At 44.4% G+C, this 19,534-nt stretch overlaps 1 protein-coding gene across 4 annotated transcripts in view; it reads left to right on the top strand.

The window, feature by feature from the left end:
* The window catches only part of BNC2 (basonuclin 2), a 1,148,851-nt gene that overhangs the window by 971,246 nt on the left and 158,071 nt on the right, over positions 1 to 19,534 (top strand). For all 4 annotated transcript variants that reach the window (XM_029608627.1, XM_029608611.1, XM_029608619.1 and 1 more), the window contains one exon: positions 2,646 to 4,636. In XM_029608627.1, the coding sequence (XP_029464487.1) occupies positions 2,646 to 4,636 (1,991 nt within the window). The remainder of the gene's footprint in view (positions 1 to 2,645; positions 4,637 to 19,534) is intronic.

Raw genomic sequence — 19,534 nt, 5'->3', positions numbered from 1 at the left:
GCACATGCCCAGATACACGGCCATTTTAAAACTTGTGCGTGTATATGCGCGCATGTTATAAAATAGCCTGACCGCGTATATTTGTGGGCCCACTTATAAGTGGGCAAACACCTATGTGTATAAATCATGCTTCTACTGCATAAGTCAGGGAATTTTAAAAGGGGTACGCATCCATGCCATTGCCAGTTTCACCAGTTCATTCACCAGTTCGCCAGTTAACAGCTTAGGTCCTCCAACCCTCCCTGGTTTGATAGTCTGCACTCCCCCCAGTTATCCCAGACCCTTTAAATCTCTGAGAAATGGCTCTTTCCTTTTATTTTTTAACTTATACCTCGTCCCTAGCAGAAGTAAACTTTCGCGGCAGGGGATCTGGGTGCGCACCTAGGCGCATACGTATTTATGTGCACAGTTTTTTGCCACGCCCCGAAATGCCCTCGACCCACCCAGACCACACCCATTCCCCGCCCCTTTTTGAAAACCTTCGAGATGCACGCGCATCTGGGCAGCTTTTACAATTCGTTGGGCATGCTTGAGCCTGACTTATGCACATATCTCCCAATTTTGGCACCTGCTGGACTTTCAAAATTCACCTCTGAATTTCTCAATGGTAATTGCAATTGAATGTGGACAAGTGCACTGTAATGCATGTGGGGAAAAATAATCCCAATTAAAGGTACACGATGGTGGGTTCCATGTTAGGAGTCACCACCCAGAAAAAGGACCTCTGAGTCCTTGTGGACAACACCTTGAGATTTTCGGCTCAGTGTGAGGCGGCGGTCAAAAAGGCAAATAGAATGTTTGGAATTGTTTGAAAAGGAACAGAGAAGAAACCTGAGAACATCATAATGCCTTCGTATAGATCCATAGTGCACCCGTACCTTGAATATTGTGTGCAGTTCTGGTAGCCCCATCTAAAAAAAAAATTAGCGGACATAGAAAAGGTACAGAAAAGGGTGACAAAAATGAAAAAATGGGATGGAAAAGCTCCCTTATGGAGAAAAGCTAAGCTGAGTACGGCCCTCTTTAGTTTGGAAAAGAGATGACTGAGAGGGACATTATTTGATTGAAATTTATAAAATCATGAGTTGGGGGGAACGGGTAAAGAGGGAACGGTTATTTACCCTTTCAAACACTAGGACTAGGGGAAACTCCATGAAACTAGCAAACGGCAGATTTAAAACAAATCTCAAGGAAGTATTTTTTCACTCAGCGCAACTAATTTATTGGGGTTCAGAAGAGGATTGGACAAGTTCCTGAAGGAAAAGTCCATAAACAGTTCTTAACCAGATAGACTTGGGAAGCCCAGCACTTATCTCTGGGAGTGAGATTTGCTGGGGATTTGCTGAGTACTTGTGACCCGGACTGGCCTCTGGCAGAGACAGGATGCTGGACTCGATGGACCTTGTTCTGACCCAGCCTGGCACTTTTATGTTCTTATGAGCAACCCCTATTAAAAAAAAAATACCCAATAGCCAAACAAAGGAAAGAAACAAAATAGCTAATTTTAAAAACCAGTAAATGGAACCTTTTTTTCTCTCGGAAACAATTCTTAAAATAAAAAAAAGTGGGGTCATCCACTCTGGATAAATTGATTACTGTAATGTGAAGAATTTTTGTGTGTAATATATATTTGTATATAACATTTCAAGCCAACAAGCTTATAATGCAAAACAGGCCACACAGTCATTTTGAAACCAGCCCTGGCATACTTGACTAGGATATAAAAACTCAAATTTCAGTACCACCCAGGTTACAGCTTTTAAGTTTAACTATGCCCATCTGAGCCGGCATAGGTCCTGGGTCCCAAATTCCTAATCCATTTTTAGTCTACTAATAATAAAAAGAGCACTGCAACAACAAAAAAATCCCCTTCATTCAGTGGAATTGGAATTCAGAGGTGTGCAAAAATATATGCACACGAGTAAGTCTACATGGAACAGAGCTGAATATTCCCTAAGCCAGTCCAAAAATCTCTTTTACAGCATGAGGAAAAACTGCCTTGGGCTGATTGTCTCCAGCTAATCAGCCATTTACACAACTGAAGATTTTTTTGTCGAATTGAAACCAAAATGGTTAAACAGTGAAGCTTGTTTTCTTTCTATATTTTTACTTTTATTGTTTTATTGCAGAAGTCAACATATTTTTAAAACTATCCCTGTAATTGAATTCACGTTTGCCTGCATACATAAGAGTAGTAAATTCCACAAGCTGTTTTTATGTAATTATTTTCTCTAGCATCACTATTTATTTAAAAGGAATTAAGACAGTTTTCTGCATTTACAGTGGGCTGCACAGCACGAGTTCACCTCCAATACTAATGTATGCTAAACAGTTGCATAGTGCATACTGTTATTAAAATAGGAGCATTGAAGGCATTTTAGATCACAGAGCCCTAGTGGCCTGCATTTTGTTTGCTTTGACATTATTAAACACAATCTGTTTCTCTAACTGTGACTCTAATTACTCCATTTGCATGGCAGAAAAGTTTCCTATGTGGTTCAACTTCTATTAACAGTCTTTGCATGTTGCTGTTGCTTTCCAAGCTAGTGTTTCATGAGCAGAGCACCTTCAATCGAATTGAATGATTATGCAGAATCAATAAGTTTTTGTGTTTGTCTTTGTTGTTTCTTTGATATGGCCTACAGGATGCTGCAGGCAAGGTGCTGGACCGTTGGGCTATCATGTCCCGGGAAGAAGAGATTATTACCCTTCAGCAGTTTCTGAGGTTTGGAGAAACCAAATCCATTGTGGAGCTGATGGCAATTCAAGAAAAAGAAGGGCAGGCCGTGGCAGTACTGTCTTCAAAGGCGGATTCTGATATCAGGACTTTTATTGAAAGCAACAATCGCACCAGGAGCCCAAGTCTTCTTGCTCATCTAGAGAATAGCAACCCTTCCAGTATTCATCATTTTGAAAACATCCCCAATAGCCTGGCATTCCTGCTTCCATTCCAGTACATAAATCCAGTCTCTGCTCCGCTCTTGGGCTTGCCTCCAAATGGCCTCCTGCTGGAACAGCCAGGAGTGAGGTTGCAGGAGCCTAGCCTCTCAGGCCAGAAAGAACCTGAAGAAACTAGTGAATCGGACGTGTCCCCTATGCCTCGTGTGAATGAACAGACTCCCAACAGGAATGCCTTGTCCAGCATCACAAATGTGGAACCTAAATCTGAGCCAAACAATATCTCTTCCCCTGTTCATAGTAGTGGACACATCAATGATTTAGTGAAACCAGAACACACAAGAAGTTCTTTCAGGATTCACAGAATGAGGAGGATGGGCTCGTCATCAAGAAAAGGGAGAGTATTTTGCAATGCCTGTGGCAAAACCTTCTATGACAAAGGTACCCTGAAGATCCACTACAATGCTGTTCATCTAAAGATCAAACACAGATGTACCATTGAAGGGTGCAACATGGTCTTCAGCTCTCTTCGGAGTCGCAATCGTCACAGTGCAAACCCCAATCCCCGTCTTCATATGCCCATGCTACGAAACAATAGAGACAAAGATCTAATCCGTTGCACATCAGGGGCAGCTACTCCAGTTATAGCAACTACAAAATCTAATCTTTCTTTAACAAGCCCTGGGCGGCCTCTAATGGGCTTTTCTACTCCCCCACTAGACCCAGTTCTTCAAAATTCTCTCCCTAGCCAGCTAGTGTTTCCAGCTTTAAAGACTGTGCAGCCTGTTCCTCCATTTTATAGAAGTTTGCTAAATCCTGGAGAAATAGTGAGCCCTCCAACCTCACTAGCCAACAGCCCCATAATGCCAGTACCCATTTCTGTAGAGCAACCTCCCCTTCCACTACCACCTCATGTTCTAGAGCCACCGCCTGCCATGAGTATGCCTACCCATGAAACTAATATGGAGCTTGCTCCTAAGAAAAAACCAAGGAAATCAAGCATGCCTGTTAAGATTGAGAAAGAAATCATTGATACTGCTGATGAGTTTGATGATGATGATGATGAGGAGATCAATGATCATGGTGTCATAGTTAATGATATTGCCCATGACAATCATAACCATTCCCAAGATGAGATGAGCCCAGGATTGTCTGTGAAGGGTTTTTCTAAAAATGGTAGAAACAGGTGTGTTTCAAGGACTGAAATACGAGCAGAGAGCATGACTTCAGAAGACCAAGAACATGAAAGAGACTTTGAAAATGAGTCTGAATCCTCAGAGCCAAAGTTTTATGAGGAATCCATGGAAAGTGATGATCGCCTTCAGCTTCATAGAGAAAGTAATGAAAAATCTGTGATAAACAGTGATAAGCCACATGAAAACCACAATGATTCTCATCACCCTCAAGCTGTAATTAAGGTGAAGGAAGAGTTTACAGACCCTACCTATGATATGTTTTATATGAGCCAATATGGACTTTATAACGGAGGAAGTGCAGGCATGGCTGCTTTTCATGAAAGTTTAGCTGCATCACTGAGCTATGGCAGCCCACAAAAATACTCCCCAGAAGGTGACCTATGCTCTAGCCCAGATCCCAAAATCTGTTACGTGTGCAAGAAAAGTTTTAAAAGTTCTTATAGTGTGAAGCTTCACTACAGAAATGTTCATTTAAAGGAGATGCATGTCTGCACCGTGGCTGGCTGCAATGCTGCCTTTCCATCAAGGAGGAGTAGAGACAGGTCAGTAAACACTCATTAGCTTTTACATTTTTCATATGTTTAAGTTTATAGAAGGTATTTTTCGCCATTTAAAATGCAGTTTAGAGCATTGAAAAACATGTCTATACCATGTGTCTCTTTATGAATGGGAAAATCTATATTCATACAATAGATGTGATCATTACATTGTTGATAGCTTTATTGATCAATAAACATAAAAATCATTACAAATTATTATAATATAGTCTCACTTCAGCCCATTGTATCTTTTTATTTATTTATTTTGGTTTGTGACGATATAGCATGAAACTCATGAAGCTGAGGCTAAAGTTGGCTGTTGCCATTGTTTTGGTGTTACAGGGGCTGGCTGCTAATGAGGAGGCCTATGTACTAGCGTGCATTAACATCTACCGTTGGCACATCGTAATTAGCTCATGTTAATGGCCCATGTTAACGACATGCAAATGAATTTTATGTTAATTTACTAGCGTTAAAAGTTAGTGCATTAATGCAGACATTATCACAGAAACTTAACTATACCTCTCCAAAGTGTAGTTAAGATTTTTTGTATTAACGTGTCTGTGCTCACTATTGCATGTTTTAACATGCGTTATTCATCTGTGCATGAATAGGTAATGCATTTATTTATTTATTTATTTAATCCATTTTAGATTCCACCATTTTTATATGTTCAACACAGATCAAAGCATTTACATACATAAAATAATACTCAATCACATACAATATATTGATACCAATAAACTGAAAGAAAATGAAAAAAATAATTAATACAACATAAAATAAAAGTAAAAACTCTGCACCTATTTGTCAATTAGCTGGTCAGCATCTCTTTTGTATAGTTTTGCTTCCTGTTATTTCATTAGCATAGGTTTTTCATTAAAACTCTTGTGAGCTAATTAACACGCATAAACCAGATTGCGTGTACTAACAGTACTTTTAATACATGTTAACACTTGAGAAATCATTAGCATACTTTAGTACATTGACCCCTAAGTGCAGGAACTTTGAGACAAGATCAGCTATTGTGAAAGCTGTTGTGCTCCTTTTGGAGAGCAAGTAATAAGCAAACAAGATCTTTCTGACATATTGAAATGAAGGAATGTTTTTACCAAGGAATAATGAAAAGAAACTATGCTGCCATTTTGAATTGTACTCCTCACGTGAAAGTGACCATTTGAGACCAATGTTTCTCACTTGTACTGTAGTGTGTGTGTGTCTGTTTATGTGTGGGTATTTATACATGCTACACAAAGTCATTTTCCTTTACTCTTTCTATCTGAATCTCAGCAGAGACACATCATGTCACCTCTAAAATTCCCCCTCCTGTTTCTTCCAATATCTCCTCCCATAAATAGTCCAAATACTGAGGGACTATTTCCCCTACTCGCCTACAGCTCAGACAATCAGTTGGATCTACTTTGGAACTATGAATATCTAGTCAATATATATCACTGCTGCGGATCGATTGATGTTGCTTTTATTTATTGACTCAGACCATTCCCTCCAACCCTATATAGATATAGATATGAGCCGGAAACTCCTGGCACGTCACCTTCTTGGGTTGGGATCCTAAGGTGGGTATGGTACTCAAGCCTCCTTGAGTACCATCCAGTAGTAATCACTGGATCATTGAACGATCACAAAATTGAACTTGATGTGCATTGACAGGATCCCTAGTTTAATAGCCTCCTTCCCCCCGTTAGCCCCGACCCTGAAAACCCCACTGACTAGCCTAGATTTATTTGTTTTAATACTTACACGCTGTCCATAGCAGAAGTAAGTTTACTTGGCAGGGGACCCCGCTGCATACAAGGACATGTATGTATTTACGTTCACATTTCCTGGCCAGGCCTCAACCTGCCCGGACCACGCCCAGTCTCTGCTCCTTTTTAGAAATGTTTCACTTGTGCACGCGGCGGGAGATACGCGTATACATGAGCGGCTTATAAAATCTGCTCGGCGCATACCGGCCCAGCTTGTGCACATATCTCCCGGCATTGGCACACGAAGGGCTTTTAAATTTGCCTTTAAAAGAGCTGCCTATTGCCACTAGTGAATGTTTTCTGGTACAGTTATCAAGTTTAAGATATAAAATGGTATGTTTAATAACAGGGACATTTATTGCAATTTTAATTCTATAAAATTGTCTCTCTCTCTCAAAAAACAAAATCAAATATTCATGTATTAAAAATCAAATATTCATGTATTATTTTTACACTACAAAGAAAAATTGATATATTCTTTGATTTTAAAAATACACTATTTGTTTTTGGGTTGTTTTTTGTTTTTTTTTAAATAAAATTTGATGTGAGTGCAATAATCTGCTTTTGGGTGTGCAGTAAGACTAAACATAACAGATTTAGTTCTGGGTAAAATAACGTGCAAAAATCTTGCAAGTCACTTTGCACACAAAATTATGAAATTGTGTATATTTTGCTGATGGGTTTCTTTGCTACCAGCTGAAAGAAAATACAAACACAAAATTGTGCATTCATAAATTTCAGCACAAAGCAGCACCCTAGAGACTTTTGCTAAAAATTCTAATTTTAAGAATGGGGCAGAAAGTCGCATGGTACTATTTGTGCAGGTTTTTGCAAGGACAGGGTTGGGTTGGTTTTTTTTTTGGGGGGGGGGGGGGGGGGGGGGATTTAGAGAGAGGATTTTTTTCCCTTCCTGAAATTGCAGGAAATCAAATCCTTAGGCCAGCTGTGATCAATTCTGATGTCAAGAGCCACAAATTACGTTTGGGTTTTTAGGATATCCACACTGAATATGCTTGAGATAGATTGGCATGTAATGCCTTATAAAGTATGCAGATCTATCTCATGCATATTCATTGTGGATATCCTGAAAACCAGACCTTGTTTGTGGCTCTTGAGGGCTGGAGTTGGCCACCCCTGCCTTAAGCAAAGTATTTGCTAGTTTGAAACTGTTCAAGCAGCCCTTTTGCAGTTTATTTATCTTAATTTTGCCTGAAACATAAATCTGTTAGCATATGGCATTCAGCTTTATAACTTGCCTTGCAAAATCTCTTACCCCAGAGTGAGTCCGTTCTACCTTGTTGCTCACTCTTTGAAAGCATGGACAGATAGATTTGTCTGTAAAGAGTATCTGTCTGAGTCCTCAATAGATAAGAACATAAGAAAATGCCATACTGGGTCAGACCAAGGGTCCATCAAGCCCAGCATCCTGTTTCCAACAGTGGCCAATCCAGGCCATAAGAACCTGGCAAGTACCCAAACATTAAGGGGTAGATTTTCAGAGCCCTGCTCGCCTAAATCCGCCCAAAACCGGGCGGATTTAGGCGAGCAGGGCCCTGCGCGCCGGGAAGCCTATTTTACATAGGCCTCCCGGCGCGCGCAGAGCCCCGGGACTCGCGTAAGTCCCGGGGTTCTCGGAGGGGGGCGTGTCGGGGGCGTGTCGGGGGGCGGGCCCGGTCGTCGCGGCGTTCCGGGGGCGTGTCGGCAGCGTTTGGGGGGCGGGTACGGGGCGTGGCTACGGCCCGGGGGCGTGGCCGCGCCCTCCGTACCCGCCCCCAGGTCGCGGCCCGGCGCGCAGCAGGCCCGCTGGCGCGCGGGGATTTACGTCTCCCTCCGGGAGGCGTAAATCCCCCGACAAAGGTAAGGGGGGGGTGTAGACAGGGCCGGGTGGGTGGGTTAGGTAGGGGAAGGGAGGGGAAGGTGAGGGGAGGGCAAAGGAAAGTTCCCTCCAAGGCCGCTCCGATTTCGGAGCGGCCTTGGAGGGAACGGGGGGAGGTAGCGCGGCTCGGCGCGCGCAGGCTATACAAAATCGATAGCCTTGCGCGCGCCGATCCAGGATTTTAGTGGATACGCGCGGCTCCGCGCGTATCTACTAAAATCCAGCGTACTTTTGTTTGCGCCTGGAGCGCAAACAAAAGTAGGCTGTTCGCGCTCGTCTGAAAATCTACCCCTAAGTCTATTCCATGTAACCATTGCTAATGGCAGTGGCTATTCTCTAAGTGAACTTAATAGCAGGTAATGGACTTCTCCTCCAAGAACTTATCCAATCCTTTTTTAAACACAGCTTTTTTAAAGCTTTTTTAAACACAGCTATACTTACTGCACTAACCTCCATACAGCTGTGATTCTTAGCCATACTGGAAACAGATGAAATTTATGACAAGCCTCAGTGTCATTATAGAGCCTCCATCACATTCGCTTTGTAGGGGGTTCTGTTCACAATGCACAGGGAGGGCTCAACTTTCCGAGCCATTTCCCTGGCTAAAACTGTACGTTGCCCATGGAAATGGGCTTCTAGAGAACTGCCCGCCCCTGTGTGCACACAAACACACGGGGAGGCATTGCCGGGGATGGGTTTATTTATTTATTTAGTTGCAATCTTTTATTGGGGGCGGAAGAGTTGCGCATGTGATTTTTCTCTCCCCCTCCCCACCGCACCAAAAAAAAAAAAATCTTCCTGTACAAATTAGCACGAGTGAGTGTGTGCGGGTGGCTTTGGTGATATAATTTGCAAAACAAAATTACGTGCATACTTCCACTTTGAAAGTATTCTCAGAAAAACCACCTGCATGCCTTCTCACTACAGGAGCCGTTTTTCTTTGAAAATCGGCTTATGGTAGGGGGGCATGAAACTACCCTGCTGTTTGTGCTGTTGAGATTCCGGGTGAGAAACTGCGCATATAGAATTGGAAATTCCATTATCTGCCTGGACTTTTCTTCCCTGGCCCCCCCAGCCAGACCTGGATTTAGGTACAAGGCAACCTAGGGAACTGCCCCCAGAGCCAAATTTTGATAGGCGCCGGAGTACCCACCGATCCAGGCCTGCAGGCGCACCTCTGTCCTCCATAGCATTCCCAGCCCCGCCACAGCAGGAACGTCAAGGAAATTCAGTGCAGGGGCCTGAGAGGCCCTGGGCCCCCTTGCCCCGGTCTCCATGGTAACAGGAAGCCCTTGCGGCAGAAGAGGGGGTGCCGCGGGGCCTCTGAGCGCGTGAGGGCTCCCAAGTCTTGCACTGGATTCCCTTGCTGAATTTGCTGTTGCTGCAGGGCCTGGTATAGAGGACAGTGGTGGCAACTTAACTTGACTCTCTGCAGGGGGCTATCAGTGACCCATGTTTTCTGATCCTATTCTCTGCCTGGAGCTAGTAGGGAAAAGAGACCAGTATGGAAAGGAAATGCTCAGAAGCAAGCACAAGCTGTGGAAGTTATTTATTTTACATATTTTCTTTTTCAGCTAATAGGGCAGCAGTGGGGGAATTCTTCTGGTCCTCTGGGGTTACCAACCAGTTGGGTTTTCAGGATATCCCTCATGAATATGCATAAGGTAGATCTGCATGCATTTGGGACAGTATTTGTGCTAATTGATCTCACACATATTCACTGGGGATATCCTGAAAGCTCAGGTAGCTAGTGGCCCTTCAGGACAGGGACTTCCCGACTCCTGGTATAGTAATACGTGCTGCCCTGGAAGCAACAATGTATCCATGATACTCATCATTTAGTTATCTCGAAACACTTTCAGCTCGATTGAACTGCTGCTTTGCTAGGTCATTAACGATGTCACCTGCAAACTGTGGGGGTTTTCTATTAATACTAGATAAGAAGTACTGTTTGATGGGTTTTCTGAAGCTCCTCTGATTCAGGGCTTCATTCACTTTTGTTGGCTTCAGTGCAAATACAAACTTTTGGATAAGTCCATAAAGCAATGAAGAATAGGTCTTTGAGGGTATTTTTTAAATGGGTTATTCAGGGGTTGCTGTACTGTAGACCAGTTAAAAAATGAGATTACACAAGCTTTGTTTGCCGGCACACTTTAAGAGCCTGGGGTGAGAGCTACAACATGATAGCCCCCACTGTAACTCTGGAAAGGAACTAAGTGCCAGAGTTGTTCGTTTGAGATTATTAACACACTGAGACATCAGAAAAAGCTGGGAAAGCTGGGAAGGGGCTGCTGGGATCATATGGAAAAGACAGAAGCGTATTCATTGGTCATCACTGCGGGATGGAACTTGTGAGGTGCTAGGACGTGGATAGCACGCAAGGGTCTCACGTGCTCTTCTGCAAAACGTTTGTTAGAATCACACTTTACGGGCATGCCGAGAAATCATTCAGAATTGGTTCCTGCATTGTGTCACTGAGAAAGATGGCTCTCTCAGTCAGCCTTATTGACATTTAAACTTGTGACTTTCGGATTGCACAGATGTTGCAGGCTGATGCCTGAAACAGCAAAATGACCCTTCTGACACAATCGTTTGCTTTATGTTTTGTGTATGGACCATACTTTTGTCCTGCAAGACAGAACATTTTTATTTATTTATTTATAGACATTTGGAGGTCTATATCCAGCTGATGAATATATTCAACTATCTTAAAGTTAGCTGGATAAGTTTATCTGGCTTACTTTAGGACAAGTGTATGGGCCAACCAGAGATAGCTGGATACATTATCAGGCTAACTCAACTCCTCCCTGTTTTGCCCATTCTCCTCCTACCCCTAAGCCAGATAAGTGGCCAAGTATTGAAACCGCAATACGTAGCCGGATAAGCCGGAACGTAGCCGGCTAAGTGGCGCTGAACATGGACCCTCCTGATATTCTGCTTTTTTTCACAAGTGGCCTCAGGACAGATTACAAAACAGGTTTTAACCAACAGTTACAGTACATTGGTAGAAGGTCATTTACAATCACCAATGAATCAAGTTTTCAGTGGATAGCATTGAGAGCCCAGGGTATATAACTTCAAGCCCTTACTTGATGGTTCAGGTAAATAGGTCTAAAAGACTGAGTGCCTCTGCTGAGGGGACTCTAAGGGAAGGTGTGGCCAAAGTGAGGTAGCACAGATCGAGGCCTCGGGCTGAAAGTATTTGTTCCAGATTTTGGGAAGGTGTGGAATCTTGTACAGGGTAGTCTAGCTGAAGCTGGAGTAGAGAAGAGCCTTTTGGGAGGATTGGAGCTGTCTAGAGGGACTGTAGGTGAAAAGAAGTTGAGAGAGATACTCAGAGGCTTGTTTGTTCATGCACGTACAGATGAAGCAACTCATTCGGAGTCAGCCTCTGTTGGTCTGCGACCCCTATTTTCATTTGGCTCATCCATTGCTGTGACAGCCTTTGGCCAAGGACCACAGACTGCAGCTCCCTCAAGAACGTGGACACTGGGATCCTGGGTCTGGCCATTAGGTGTCACCATTGCATAATGGCTGGGACTTCCTCCCACACCTCGGAGGGGCTGTAAATACTCTCTCCACAGCATCCTCAGCCCTGGCAAGACTGGGAAGAAGAGCCCCAGCCCAGGAGTTGATCCTAGGTCCTCGTCATGGCAGTATGGAGCACTGCTACTGAGCCACTGGACCGACTTTAACCAGAACGCTTTGTCTGACTCGGTAGCCCAATGGGAAATAAATAAATCTGACCCAAAATTCAGCGTCTGTTATATGAAGCATGATCTTCCATTCCTAAATCATAAGATGGGTTTGAAAGAAAAAAAAGTGGATCACTACTTGGGATCAGAAAGTTAAAAATGAAAATACTTTATTAGCCTGCCAAAACTAAAATTGGTAAAAGTAAAGAAAGTATAACAATACATATAGTGAGACTTTACAATTCCTAAATCCCTTCCAGAGTCAAAATGAATAGTACATTGACTCTTTTGTCTTTGAATCTTATTTATTTACTTTAAATAATTGTTAAAAAAAAAAGTCTGATACTCACCAAATTAACAAAAGCAAAATAATCAATCACACATTACAAATCTTAGGGGGTTATTTTCTAAATGTTTATCGCACACAAAAAGGGGCTTTTCGCGGGCGACAGGAAGTTAATTAGCTGGAGGGGAGGAGTCGGCTGCGGTACCGCTGCCGGCGATAATGTGAGGAACATTATCGCCGGTAGTAGCGCGGCAAATAGCCACACCTTTCACAGTGGCGCCATTTGCATGAAAGGCTGCAGCCGGCCACACTGTGGCTGGCGAAACCGCATCGCCATGGCGCAAACGGTTGCAGCTTTTCTCAGACCCGCCCCCCCCCCCTTCGCCCCTCGCCCCCTTTTTCGCTGGATTCATCATTCTGCAAAGAATGATGAACCCAGCCCTTAGTTCAGAAACACAAGTTAAAATTTGGAAATCACAGGGTGGGATCGCAAACTTCCCAAATGAATCATGTTACTAGGTGAAGGGTTGGGGCGAAGGGAGGAGGGGAGCAGCCTTGATCACAGTACACAAATCATAACTGTTGAATTGTTCCATTTCTGGTCATCAATGTAAATGAAGGACAAGGTCAGATATGAAATGTTGCACCTTTAAATGCTAAATCCTGGGAGGATAGCTTTCAAATAACTGTGCACGGCAGCATTTCCAAGTGTATTATAAAAGGCTGCATGCATATTTCTGATATTATAAGCCATGCATATTAGATGTGCGCATATTATACAATACCTGTATCTTTACCTGCAATGTATGAGCAGGCACGAGTACATTCAGTGCCTTGAAAGTGAATATTTCAATGCATTGAACACACATACTTTTCCTACCTATTTTAAAAATATGCATGCTTCCAGGTCATCAAGACCCCCCTGGTTCTTCAGCCTGCACCCTCCCCCCCCCCCCCCCCCCCCAGTTCAATCAGACCTCTCACCTAGCCAGTAGTACACAGTAAACACATTTAATATCATGCAAGATAATTAGCAGTGTTATTATTTGTGATAATTGTGGGTGGATCCTTGGGCTGGTGGCAGATGACCACGCCCATGGGGGAAGATCCCGAGAGGGACCACCGGTCAGGCTCAGAGTATGGAGACAGACACACACTAGTTCAGGGGTCAGGAACCTTTTTGGCTGAGAGAGCCATAAACGCCACATATTTTAAAATGTAATTCCATGAGAGCCATACAATATGTTTAAAACTAAATACAAGTAAATGTGTGCATTTTATGTAAGATCACACTTTTAAAGTACAATAAGTCTCTGAAAATATTACACCAGGCCTTAAGACACCAATACATCTCCTATTAGGAAAACGGACCAAGTCAGGCTGCTATAGAGTCCTACACAGAAACTACACACCAGCAGAAAACCTCACCTGAATCACGTGCTGTCCCTCACCTAACATAGAATAAAGAGACCAAAACGCATAACAAGAAGCATGCAGAAAAAACTGAATTGGAAACTGCAACAAGCCAGAGTCTCTGTATGCAGTGTAACAAAGGAAAAAAGAAACATCACACATCCTTATAAAACAAATCAAGAAATATAAAATCACCAGCAGTAAAACTGTACTAACAAAAAGAACATATTTCGAAACAGCTGATGAGTGGAATATCCAATAATTAAAAACTCATATAAAACATTTCCAGATACCAACAAAATATTTCAAAATAGCAGACACAAAGATCCAGTAATGAAAAATAATAAGGATACAAAAATTTTTTTGCTCTGCATACCTGGGAACGTTTGATATCCAGGTGTCCTGAGATTGTTCTGAATTAGCAGGAGGTGGGGTGGTTTGCTTGGAACTTTCTCCTCTCTCAGTCACATACCAGCGCTCTCTCTCACACTGGCTCTCAATGACACACCTATACACACATGCTCTCAGTCACTCACATATACAAATGTTTTTTCTCTCTCACTTATATAGGCTCTTAATTACACATTTACACACATGCTGTCTATCTTTTCACGCTTACACACACACAGGCTTTCAATCACATAAATACATGCTGTCTTTTTCTCTCACACACAGACTCTCATTCACATGCTTACAAACATGTCCTCTCTTTCTCTCATTTACACACAGGCTCTCAATCACATACTCACATGCTCCCTCACCTAAACCAGCTGTCAATCAGACACAGACACACATGATCTCTCTCTTACTTATACACACAGGCTCTTAATCATACATACACATGATCTCTCTCACACACAAAGGATCTCAATCATACACACATACTCTTTCAAACAAACAGGTTTTCAATTACAAACTTACACATACAGGGTCCCAATGGTAAACTTACATTCATGCTCTCTCTCTCACAGGCAGGATCTCAATCACAGACATACTCTCTTTCTCATATACAGGCTCTCAATCATTCACATACATGCAATCTCTCACTCACACACACAGGATCTCAAACACACATGCTTGCTCGCTCATTCACTCTCTCTCTCCCCCTTCCCCCCCCCCCCCCCCGGGAACTCGCGGCAGCAGCAGCCACCTCCCAACGCTAACCTCCTTCATTTTCAGCCCTCGCGGAGGCGAAGGCGGAGTCCCATCGGCCGCGGTTGAAGATTTTCATTTTCCTCCGAGCCGCGCTGCAGTCTTCTTCCCGTCGGACACTAGCGTGCCTGCGCGGGAAGACCCGCGCAGGCACCCGATGACTCCAGCGCTGGCACCCGGCTGACACCCGATGACTCCCGCGCAGGCACCCGATGACTCCAGCGCTGGCACCCGGCTGACACCCGATGACTCCCGCGCAGGCACCCGGATGACTCCAGTCGGCGTGCTCTCTTCTCCTCCCCCCCGCGGCCCGGAAGAGGAAGTGGTGAGCATCGGGTGCCTGCGCGGAAGAAGAGACCACGCTAGGTCTCTTCTTCCCGCGCAGGCACCCGATGCTCTCCACTTCCTCTTCCGGGCCGCGGGGGGGGGGAGGAGAAGAGAGCACGCCGGTGCCGCTGACTCCAGCTGTCCTGCCGCGTTCCGCCCGGGCTGACAGCATTTTAAGCCCGGGCGGCGGAGGACCGGGGAGCAGCTGGGTCAGCGGGGAACCGCGAAGTATGGCGACACTTGTCTGCGAGCCAGATGCAGCCCTCAAAAGAGCCATATCTGGCTCGCGAGCCATGGGTTCCCGACCCCTGCACTAGTTCTTTTATTAAACTCTTTTAGACAACCACCAGAGGTGGCAGTAGTGAGCTGGAAGAGCCCGGCTGGGCTGTAGTCCCTCAAGTACTGGAACAGCGATGCCAGGATGGCTGAGCTGTAGAGAAACTGAATACAGTGAGTAGGCAGGGTATGCAGAGTTCATGGACAGACCTTGATGGTAACAGTCACACTGTAGTCTCTTGGAACAGCCCAGGAGCTGGAATGAAGTAGGCCCTCGAGGAGCGAGTACCTGGTTCCAGGGAAAGCTCAGAGAGAGAGATGGTAACTCACTGTTGTAGGCAGCGGTGACTTCCTGGCAGAAGTTATATTCAGTAGCAGGTCCGGGAATGTGGGCCCTTGAGGAGCGAGTACCGGTTCCAGACTGCGACCTGAAAAGTAAGAGAGAGAGAGGCCCCCGAGGAGCGCGTACCCCTGGTAAAGTCCGAGGAGGCAGAGTAGCAAGATAAGCGAAGAGCGAATCCCATCTGCAGCGATACCTGGAGGCAGCTAGGTAGGAAACCCTTTGCTAACTCGATTAGCTAGCAAAACAAGAAACCTTAAATATCTGGCGATGATGACGTCATCTCAGGGGGACGCCCCTGAGGTTTGCGCCACAGCTGGTACATGAGTCGGGGCCACGCTGCGTGTGTGCCCTTAGGCCTCAGGAGGACATGGCGGAAGGTAGCGTCTAGCCGGTCCGGGGACGCTGGAGGAGGTCGGCAAGATGACGCTGCGGCAGCCAAACTTCCATCAACCAAAGAGGGAGTCGCCAAAGAGGTAAAGTGGGCAGAGTGGAGACGTCAGGCAGTGACGGTCGCAACAAGCAGGGGTAAGGTTATGGGAGTAAGTAGGTAAATCTACACACATGTCTTTTAAAATAGCAACTTCCCCACCCCGGATTGCCCCTAGACCATCTGATTTTATGCATCTATATATATGTGTGTGTGTGTGTGTGTTTGTGTGTGTGTGTGAAAGCAAAAATACTTGTGTATGTTTGATGTTTATAAAATAGCATGGATGCAAATAGATGGCACTTACATGCATATATGCTAATTTTTACACACATAACATTTTGAAAATTCACCCCTTAGGCTGTAGACACTAAAGTAAAATAGCAATATAAATTAACTAATAATTATACTCTAGTCTTTTTCAGGTGTGAACAAATAATCTTGGTGTTTTTCGCAAATGGAGAATCACTGAGGTGAATTTTAAAAGCCCGGCGCGCGTGTGGAAAGGGGAATTAAAAAACCTGCGGTGCAGGCACACGTGCGCACGTTCTTCGGCCCTTGCCCAGGGATGCAGCTATATTATAATGTATGCGTGTATAGGCGTGCATGTTATAAAATAGCCTAGCTGCACGCACGAGGGCGCTGGATTTTAAATGGATGCGCGCCTGTGCGTGCAAATCCCGCTTCTGCCACGTAAGTGGGGAGATTTTAAAAGGGGCGCGTGCCCACACCACGGCCAGTTTTATGAGTTCATGCCCAGTTTGTCCAGTAAACAGCTACGTCCTCCAGCCTCCCCCTCCCCCCCGGTTTGATAGAAACATAGAAATGACGGCAGAAGAAGACCAAACGGCCCATCCAGTCTGCCCAGCAAGCTTCACACATTTTTTCTCTCATACTTATCTGTTTCTCTTAGCTCTTTGGTTCTATTTCCCTTCCACCCCCACCATTAATGTAGAGAGCAGTGATGGAGCTGCATCCAAGTGAACTATCAAGCTTGATTAGTTAGGGGCAGTAGGGGTAGTAACCGCCGCAATAAGCAAGCTACACCCATGCTTATTTGTTTGACCCAGACTATGTTATACAGCCCTTATTGGTTGTTTTTTCTTCTCCCCTGCCGTTGAAGCAGGGGAGAAGATAGCCTGTACAACCCCCAGTTACCCCAGACCCTTTAAACTCCTCCGAAAGAGCTTGCAATTTTTTTTTTGTTTTATTTGCATGCCATCTATGGCAGAACTGTAGTTATGTGGCCGGGGGGCCTCGGCACACGCCGGATCTCGTGAGTATTTGTATGTACGTTTCTGGTGAAGGTCCCAAAATGCCCTGCCCCCTTTTTTTGAGAAGTTCTGAGGATGTGTGCGGCGGCTTTTATGCGCTTCTCTGGGCGACTTTTAAAATCGGCGCAAGCCCCAGTCTGTTTGCGCGTCCCCTGATTTCGGCCCCCGTTGGGCTTTTAAAGTTCATCTTTAAGGGATGCTGCGAATAAGCTGGGCTCATGCGCGCGCCGAGCAGATTTTAAAAGCCACCGAGGTGCGTGCGCGTGTTTCCCGCCGTACGGGCGTCTCGAATGTTTGCGAAAGGGGGCAGGGAATGGGCCTTTCGGGGCGTGAACCTGAGATGTGCGCGCGTAAATACTTGCGCAGCCCGGAAAGCGCCGGGGCCCCCTGCCGTGTAACTTTCCTTCTGCCATGGATGACGTGTAAATTAAAAAAGTTAAAAAAAACTAGGAAGATCTGCGGGGTTTTTTTAAGGGTCGGGGTTGACCGGGGAGAGTGATGGCTGTTAAATTAGGGGGGGGGGGGGGGGGTTTGGAGGACCTATCTCTTAAATGGGCGAACTGGGGACAAACTGGTAAAACTGGGAATAGTGTCAGGGCACTCCCCTTTTAAAATAACCCTGCTTTGCATGGTGGAAGCGGGATTTGCACTCGTTCACTTAAAATGTGGGCATGGCAGGGGTATTTTATATAACATGGGCGTGTATGTTATGAAATGGCCGCGTCCCTGGGTGCGGGCCGACATACTTGTGCAAATGTGTGCGCATGCGCCGGTTTGAAAGTTACCGTCCCAGCGAATCAGTACTTCCAGCTTAGATTCAAACGACCCATTTTTAGAAAATAGTACAAACATGTCAGCTTCAATCATTTTTAGACATTGGTTTTGCATCTGTGTATGAGTGTCTAAATATATTTACTCGTTAACATACAATTTTCAAAAGCCATTTATCCTGGGTAAATCGTTTGAATATTCTCCACCCTGCTTGCAGATAAAAGGGTGCACATTGTTCCGTAATGCACAGACTTTTTTTCCCACCTATTCCTGGGGCAGGGTTAGGTTCGGGAAGGCAGCAGCAGCACACCTAGTTTTTGCATTTTTGAAAAACTGCATGTGTTTTTTTTTTTGGCCAGAAAAAGGTGCAAAATTTCTGTGGACACTTTCTCCTTCAGCAGTTTTTCCAAGTGAAAGCCTGTACCAGTGCTTTTCCTTTGGAAAACTGGTGCAGATCCCACAGACTTTGCACAGAAGCAATGTCATCTTGAAAACCCTCTCCCCACACACACACATACACAAACATTTTTGGCAAGGTAAGAATCCGATATAAAGATTTTTAAGTGAAAAATTGTTATTCTTTGGAAGAAGAACTATATTATTTTCACTTTAAAGGGAGTACTTTTGCCAATATAAGAAGGTCAGCAAACAATCACCAGGCTTTGAAAGAGAGCTTCCATGCACAGGGTTTACTTTGAAAGCGTAATCCCTCCAAAGCCGCTCCACGCAGTCAGACCTCTGTCTTTTTAAGTTTGTTTCCCAGAAAAGTAAGCGCTGCATGTTTGGGAAGGATTAATTAATTCCATGGATAAATGTAAAAAACAAAACAAAACAAAAAAACATTTGCTTAGGGTGATTTATAAATAAATATGGGGCAACTGTTGCCTTTTGATTTGTATTTAAATTAGTCAAGATCTGAACTTGTAAACTCCTGGCTTTGAGTGGCATAAGACATCTGCGTTTGGTTTATTAAATGCTGCTGATGTCTTCAAAGTTAAATTTGGCCACACAGCGAGGCCTGTGGTTCGCTGCACCCAAGAAGTGCTGATTTGTCTCAGATTGTCTGGTTTACCTGACTTAGAGCCCTGTACAGGTGTGCTTGAATAAATTAACATTAGATACCTCCGATGAGCCACTGCATACATTATCAGCAGAGGTGAAGGTGTGAAAAATTTGCTACCTATCTCCTGTTAACACCTGTGTACAACAGCATCCATTTTTTTTTTCTTCTTACATCCCACCAGGTTTTGGAAACTTACATAGTTAACTTTTTTAGTGGCAACCTTTCAGTAGAA

The sequence above is a fragment of the Rhinatrema bivittatum genome, chromosome 1 (assembly GCF_901001135.1).
Source record: "Rhinatrema bivittatum chromosome 1, aRhiBiv1.1, whole genome shotgun sequence".
Taxonomy (NCBI): domain Eukaryota; kingdom Metazoa; phylum Chordata; class Amphibia; order Gymnophiona; family Rhinatrematidae; genus Rhinatrema; species Rhinatrema bivittatum.
This window is presented reverse-complemented; position numbering and strand designations above follow the sequence as displayed.